The sequence below is a fragment of the Theobroma umbraticum genome, unplaced genomic scaffold (assembly GCF_002168275.2).
Source record: "Theobroma umbraticum cultivar Fairchild unplaced genomic scaffold, ASM216827v3 scaffold_67.0, whole genome shotgun sequence".
Classification (NCBI taxonomy): Eukaryota; Viridiplantae; Streptophyta; class Magnoliopsida; order Malvales; family Malvaceae; genus Theobroma; species Theobroma umbraticum.
The window spans coordinates 3,898,859-3,906,501 of record NW_018397262.1 but is presented as its reverse complement, the minus strand read 5'-3'; the positions used below and the strand labels follow the sequence as shown (position 1 = coordinate 3,906,501).

Here is a 7,643-nt window from a genome sequence, read left to right as displayed (position 1 = left end):
ATAACGACTAATTAACTTTATAAGAATCAATAAATTATTTTTTAGGTCTCTAGAATCACATGATACACATTTTGATAATCCTTTATGCTTAAAAACTTATCCATTGTCACATGCTAGCTAATTAAATTTATTTTTCTTAATAATTTTTTAAATTGTATAAGCATGTGATGATATAAAAATTATAATAATTCACTATTCTTTTATATCTTGCACAATTACTTTAATATGAATTTGTTGGCTGGCAAGTGGACACTTCATTATTGTCAAGCACCTTTACATTTATTAGTATCACTATTATCACTTTTTGTTTCAGATACATTTGAAGATTTTGACATGTAATCTTTCCTATAAATTATAAATAGTTTGATCAGGTCAAGTCGGTTTCGAGCTCAAATCATAAATTTCATCGGATCTTATTCAAGTCACTGATTTTATTTTATTGTTTGAATTGTACTTGACAATTCTTGTTGTGCCTAATCATTACAAAGGTTTGAACATTTGACCTTGACCCCATAATGAAGAGTTTAACTTGTTAGTAGCAAATTCCATTAGGTTTTTGGTTTTTGATTATTGTCTTGAATTGCTATACAAAATTGTTCATCAACGTAATTCTACTGCCCTGCCTTTGATCCAGCTCTGGCAGCTCGGGTGGAAAGAATTAAGATTATGCCTATGACAGCTAAAGAATTGGATAAAAGAACAATCATTAGAACTACTCTTCCTTGGTCTGTGATAAGCATGTACGTTGATAAGCTTCAATTTCATTGTTTTTGGTTGAAACAACTTCTAATAAAATGAGTAATACTTTTAATAAAGATCAATCTAGGTTGATAAATACTCGTCTGTGCTTACCAATATTCCAGATTTGTGGATGGCTTAGAACGAGGAAAAGGAATGTACTTGTTCTTGGTCGTTCCAGACATTAAAACTCCATCTGGTTTGAGGGCAAGAACTATTCTAACTAGCTGCTTGGAGAACAGTTACTTCGAAAGCCTGACGTCCAGTCTTTATACTAGTCCTAATGCGACAATCTTGTGCTTAGACATCAACCAAAGCATGCACTGCCAATTGCTTTGTGGATTATTACAGAGGGATGAGATCTTAAAGGTTGGTGCCAGTTATCCTTATGTTCTCGTTCGAGCTATCAAGTTTTTAAAAGATCACTGGAGAGAGCTATGTACTAATATAAGAACAGGCCAACTTAGCGATTGGATCACCGACCTTGGCTGCAGAAACGCTCTGTCGCTAACTCTCAACAAACCAAATCCACAACTGGAAGATTCAATAGAAGACACATGTAGTGAAAAATCATGGGAAGGGATAGTTAAAGAACTTTGGTCTAGAACAAAGTTCGTAGATGTAATGTATTCCAACACTTGAATTTTATTGTTGTGGGCTCCCTTTAGTTTCATCATATTAATTATGCTGCTTCTGAAGGTGACCCTGGTATCAATCTTGAACCACTGAACAAGCCCTCCAATATCTCATACACTCTTCTTCCTAATATGTCATTCTATGAATTCATTCCGATCAAGGAACACCATACAGAATTGGCTGAGCAGCCTCAGCATTTCGGAGGCGTCTATGATCAGGATTGCGTAGAAACGCAGGACAAAAAGGAAGAAATTGAACCTGTTGAGCTGGTGGACGTGAAGGTCAATGTTATGAAATTATGGTCACTACTTTTACAGGTGAGCTCTTCACTGCCCTTGTGATATTCTGGTATGCCAATTAAACTTTGCAGCTTTCACTTTTAGTCCCGAAAGAGCACACGGAATGAAGAAAGATTATTAATTTGGCCACCTGTTACTGTACAATAAAAGCAAATTCCTCTTTTTGTTGTTATTTTTTCTCCTTAAAGTCATGAGGCTTTTGCTCCAAAATATTATGATTTTATTTCCCATAACTATTTGAAAACTTTTCAGGCCTATATATAGATACAAAATTGGACATATTCTCAAGGTAACTGGTTTTCACAACGATGCTCCTCAATTTCGTTTTATGAGAAGGCAAGGTGTCCTTTTCAGAATTGATGTGGAGAGTACAAGGGAAGATGGTCTGTTGAAAGCAGTGACACAGGCAAAGCTCCTGATTGAGCCACTCGGCTTGATTCTGACCGACTACACTAGCTATATATGCTGATACTTGTTCTACACCAGGGCACTACGTATTATTCTGGGAGCTTAAAATGAAAGGAAGCCATGATCTTCCGGAGACTAATCCTAAGATAACAGAGGAATGCAGCTACATTGCCGAAGAATCACTAGATTATACGTATAGAGTTCTGAGGAAGGACAAGACGATAGGGCCATTAGAGATAAGGGTAGTAAAACATGGAACATTTGATGTTCTAATGGACTTGTTCGCAGCAAAAGGAACTTCTGTGAGCCAATACAAGACACCCCGGTGCATCAAATCTCAGGAAGCTTTGAAGATAACGGATGCTGCGGTGGTTGGAAGGTACCTTAGCCCAAAGCTTCCTTGGGAGGAAACTAAATAAGTGGCATATTGGTCATGGCAACTCTTTTGGTGTTTTCCCCAAGTTCACTTCTAAGAGTTGAACTTGGAGTCACTTGATATTTTGATGAGATTCAATAATAAGTGTTGTACCGTTGTACCTGCAACGGGACATTATTTGTAATTAAGAGTTAAGATAATTGGTAAATAAAATAAAGAGAAATTGTGAAGAATAATTTTCCTGATAAGGGATTTCAGAAATAACTATTAAAATAAATTTAACTAATTTATTCTATATTTAGTCATAAATTTAATAAATATTTAAACTATTTAAATAAATTAAACATTCATTATAATTTTCTCTCCATCTTATTTAATGCTTCGAATCTCTCTCTCACCATTCAATTTTTTCTAATTTTATTGATTTATCTTTTCGGCGTCCATCTATTGTGCTCTTGATTTTGCCTTCTCCATACTTTCAAGATATCAAACAATAGTTTTGATATGTTTAGGATGAGTGACTATTTGGGGAATTTGATTTTAGTTTTTTGGATGAAATTAAAACAATAGAAATGATCATAAAGGTTTGAAATAATTTTTAATTAGATTAATTCAGGATTTAGATACCAATAAATTCAAGAATTTGAAATTTATAAACATCGGTTTCAAAGAATTTTTTTTTAATTTTTAGTCAAAACAAGGTGTTAGATAAAAAAAATTATATTTGATTTATGAAATATGTTAGAAACATTTTAATCAATGTCAAATTATCAAAAAAAAAAGAAATGAAGAGAGTTAAGAGAATTTAAATTTTTTTCATAAGTAATAACAACATTTCAACATTAAATATGATAAAATTTTTTTAACAGTCGAATAATAATAACTTTTTCAAAGTGTAACATTTTTTATATATGTCGTGTAACAATAATATTTTTTTCAACATTCATTAATAAATATTTTTAATTATGACTTGTTATATTTTTTATATATACATGTACAATATATTTTTTCAACATGACATGTAACATCACATGCACTTGAATATGAAGAGATTTCATTAATGTAATTTGTTCAAGTTGATTAAAAATAATTAAAATTATAAAAAAGATTTTTTTAAAAAACATGAGAGTTATTTTTTAAAATATCACAAAAATAAATAAAATTTTAAATTTTAAACACAAGACTTTGTATAATTATAATAAGTGATGAATCTCATATTTAAAAATTCTATAACACAAGTTATACATATATATAATATATGTATGTTTGATTGTTACGTTAATAAAAACTTGATTGCAGAGAGCATGATATAGCCTGGCCTTCCTCGAGAGCGAGCTAGGACCATCTTCTCACTTTTTATATTTTAGAACAACTTTACGCTTTATTTCTCTTTGAGTTTGGTTCATTAAATTTGGCATTCTATTGCAACTGATTAACTTTATTCCATCTTCTCAATTTATTTATTTATTTATTTTTTAAATTCAAGCACTTGTATATATTTTATTGTCATACGTCGATTAAAAAAAACACTTAATCATGCAAAGAGCATCTTTAATTATTATCTCTTGCTCTCATTTCCTTTGTAGATGTTCCAAATAAATAAATAAATTTATTTATTTTTTTACGTGTCTTTAGAATCACATGATACACATTTTGATATTCTTTAATGCTAAAAACTTATGTTTACTATTTTATATCATATAAAAATACATTAATTTATTTTTAGGTTTTAAAAGTCGAAAGATTCTCGCATGATTGCCTATTAAATATAAGTTCATTATGACATGCTAGCTGATTAAATTTATTTCTTTTAATTATTTTTCAAGTTGAATATTATTTAATCATTGGCGAATATATTCCTAATGCCATGGAGGGACCTATAACAATTTCGGCTGTTATCCATGGTGCCACTATGGTGGCGACGGGAATTTATTTTTAATACAAGACAATTATATGAGGGTATTCTTTTGTTTTCAAAATAATAAAATATTAAATTGAATTGATAAATGTGTGAATTTTGAGTCTAATTAATATAGACATATATTTAGATTTTTGAGATTCGAGTTGTTTTAGATTTCAACTCAATTAGTGTTTGTTTTATTACGGAATCATTTCGAATTTTAAATTATTTTAAGTTGAGTATTCGATCACTTTTGATTTGAACTTGAGTAAGATTATTTTATTTTATTATTTATTTTATTATTAAGTTATAATCGGTTTTGGTTTTGAATAGATTGAGTCGAAGTTTTTAAAATGGGATCAAATTTTACCAAGTATTGATTTGATAATATTATGACAAACACCCAATCACTTAAAATTCATATAATTAAAAATATTAAAAAATCATACACATAAAAAAACAGAATTTTACTTGCTTCGACACAATTCACTTTATCTACATTCACGAATGAGAAAAAAATCCATTAAATGTAAAGAAATTTAGTCAACATGCAAGTCAATATCACTCAAAAATCAAATCCCAATCAATCCCTAATTAAACACTAACACTAAGAAACAAAAAATAATCTCAAATCTAACTATAATCTCATGTACATAAAGCACACTTCCTTAAGAATTCTCTGAACACTCAAACCTTCTAAATCTTACAACTCTAATTACATATTGCCCTATTGAGACTCCTCTATATTTATAGCTTACCTCTCCTCCTGGAAAAAGAAGATATTGAAAACTGATCCCTCATCATCTTAAGTAGCCACTGTATTTTAACCATCTTTACTGTTTGCATTTCGGCTTCTTATAGAATATAAATCTCTCAGCAATAAATAATCATGGAATAAAATATAATTTTGTCCACTTCCCTTCCAGCTAATTTAATTTTCAAATATAGAGCTTTTTCACACTTTGCACCCTTATAAAAGCTGTGTCCAGCTTTCCTCATAACATTGTCAATTGCCTCATACAAAGTGTCTTAATTAGTTTTACAAGTCTGTTTTTCTCTAAGTATTTCTTGGTTTTTATTCTCTCTCTTGGGTTCCTTATCCAAACTCTCTTAACATTTTTGCAGGAATTACATATATATATATATATATAATCTTGGTTTCTTTTTTTTTTATTTGGACAGAAAAAAATTTTAGTGTCAAGGAGAGAATTAATGCTATTGAGAAGCTGTTGATTGAAGAGAGTGAGCAATACCTGAATTAATTGGTTAGTGTTGGACTCAGTTTTTCACATTTCCCACCCATTTAAAGAATTCTATTTTATATGCTCCTTTTATATATTGTAATATATTGGAATTTTCTAATAATTAATGTTACACATTATTTCTATTTTTTTTTTGTTATAAATTCAAGGTGAATTGACATGAAACCTTCATGGGAAATCAAATTTCATATTTGTTTTTAGCTGCCTAAACAATTTTCTATGCACTCATATAGAGATTGTTGGGAGTTTTGAGCTTGCAATTATACATCTATAAAGAGATGAAGTTTAGGCTCTTTGGAATTCTTCATATTAAAAGTGTGTAATGTCCCAATGCTCACATTGAAAAATTGTAAGAGGGTCCTTAATAAAAGTGCTTTTGTAGGCAACAATCGTGATGCTCTTTAAGGTAAAGTGGTTAAGATATTACAGTTGTATTGTTGATTCTATATACTTTTATATAAAATAATAATATCATAATTGATTTGGAATTTTAGTTAGTGTCTATTTTCTTTTCACTTTGTATTTTACTTTATGGAAATTATTCAAAAATAAAAAATAGCAAAAGCAATCACCAGAAATGGAATCATAAATTGGAAAGTAATGTTTAGATCTTCCCATATTGTTTGAAAACTATATATATATATACATGTTCTTTTCTATAACCCCAATTATAAGCTTTTTAATATGTTGTGTTTTCGTTTTCAGTCAGCTAACAATTCTGAATCAAGTATCTGTTTCCAACCACTATGTCAAACAGTCTTGCCTCCTGGAACTACAAAAGGTAGTCATTTTTTGCTTCACTGTTTTGATATAATATAATGATTTTTAATAGTTGTATCTCAGTAATTCTCTGAACTCTCTTATCTTTGTGCTAATAAACCTATGATGTTAATTCTTGCAATTGGATTTCTCCTCTCCTTTCAGTTTTGATCTGATGGCACCAAAGGACAGTATCATTGAAACTGGCTGGAAGATGATAGAGGATTTGACTACAAATGCTTATCAAATACAACAACAGTTACTGGAAGAGATACTGACTCAAAATGTGCATACTGAATATCTTAACAAGTTTCTCAATGGGAGCTCTGACAAGAAACTTTTCAAAGAGAAAGTTCCCATTATCAATTATGAAGACATCAAACCTTACATGGACAAAATTGCTAATGGAGAGCCATCAGATATCCTTTTAGCTGAACCCCTCCTTGAACTCACTCTAAGGTACAAACCAGGTTGTAATTTCTCAATCTTTTTTTTTTTTTTTGGTACTTGAGAATTGTTGGGGTTCCTAATCATTACAAAGGTTTGAACATCTGACCTTTACCCCATAATGAAGAGTTTAACTTGTTAGTAGATTCTTGGTGATTCAAACTCCATTTGATTTTTGGTTATTGTCTTGAATTGCCATACAAAATCTTCATCAAAGTAATTTTACTGCACTGCCTTTAATCCAGCTCTGGCACCTCGGGTGGAAAGAATAAGATTATGCCTATGACAGCTAAAGAATTGGATAAAAGAACAATCATTAGAAATACCCTTCCTTGGTCTGTGATAAACAAGTAAGTTAATAAGCTTCAATTTCATTCTTTTGGTTCAAACAACTTTTGATATAATGAGTAATATTGTTAATAAAGATCAATCTAGGTTGACAAATACTTCCTTGCTTACCAATATTCCAGGTTTGCGGATGGCTTAGAACAGGGAAAAGGTATGTACTTGTTTTTTGTCATGCCAGACATTGAAACTCCATCTGGTTTGAGGACGAGAACTATTCTAACTAGCTGCTTGAAGAACTGTAATTTCGAAAAGCTAACGTCCAGTTTCTATTCTAGTCCTAATGCGACAATCTTGTGCTTAGACATCAACCAAAGCATGCACTGCCAATTGCTTTGTGGATTAGTACAAAGGGATGAGATCTTAAGTGTTGGTGCCAGTTATCCTTATGTGCTCGTTCGAGCTATCAAGTTTTTAAAAGATCACTGGAGAGAGCTCTGTACTAATATAAGAACAGGTCAACTTAGCGATTG

The 7,643-nt window shown here is 30.7% G+C and overlaps 1 protein-coding gene and 1 pseudogene across 2 annotated transcripts in view; both read left to right on the top strand.

Moving 5' to 3' along the window:
* LOC110419667 (indole-3-acetic acid-amido synthetase GH3.17-like) overlaps window positions 1-2,553 on the top strand; it is a 4,220-nt pseudogene extending 1,667 nt beyond the window's left edge.
* Window positions 2,554-5,484: 2,931 nt separating this feature from the next.
* Window positions 5,485-7,643, top strand: part of LOC110419952 (indole-3-acetic acid-amido synthetase GH3.17-like) — a 3,493-nt gene continuing 1,334 nt past the window's right edge. Inside the window, exons 1-5 of one of the 2 annotated variants that reach the window (XM_021433088.2) lie at window positions 5,485-5,622; window positions 6,329-6,400; window positions 6,544-6,837; window positions 7,071-7,175; window positions 7,296-7,643. The exon at window positions 7,296-7,643 is cut by the window's right edge and continues 503 nt beyond it. In XM_021433088.2, coding sequence (XP_021288763.1) covers window positions 6,366-6,400; window positions 6,544-6,837; window positions 7,071-7,175; window positions 7,296-7,643 — 782 coding nt within the window. In that variant the 5' untranslated portion in view covers window positions 5,485-5,622; window positions 6,329-6,365. Of the gene's footprint in view, window positions 5,623-6,324; window positions 6,401-6,543; window positions 6,838-7,070; window positions 7,176-7,295 lie in introns of both variants that reach the window. The other variant, XM_021433087.2, reaches the window with a different exon arrangement.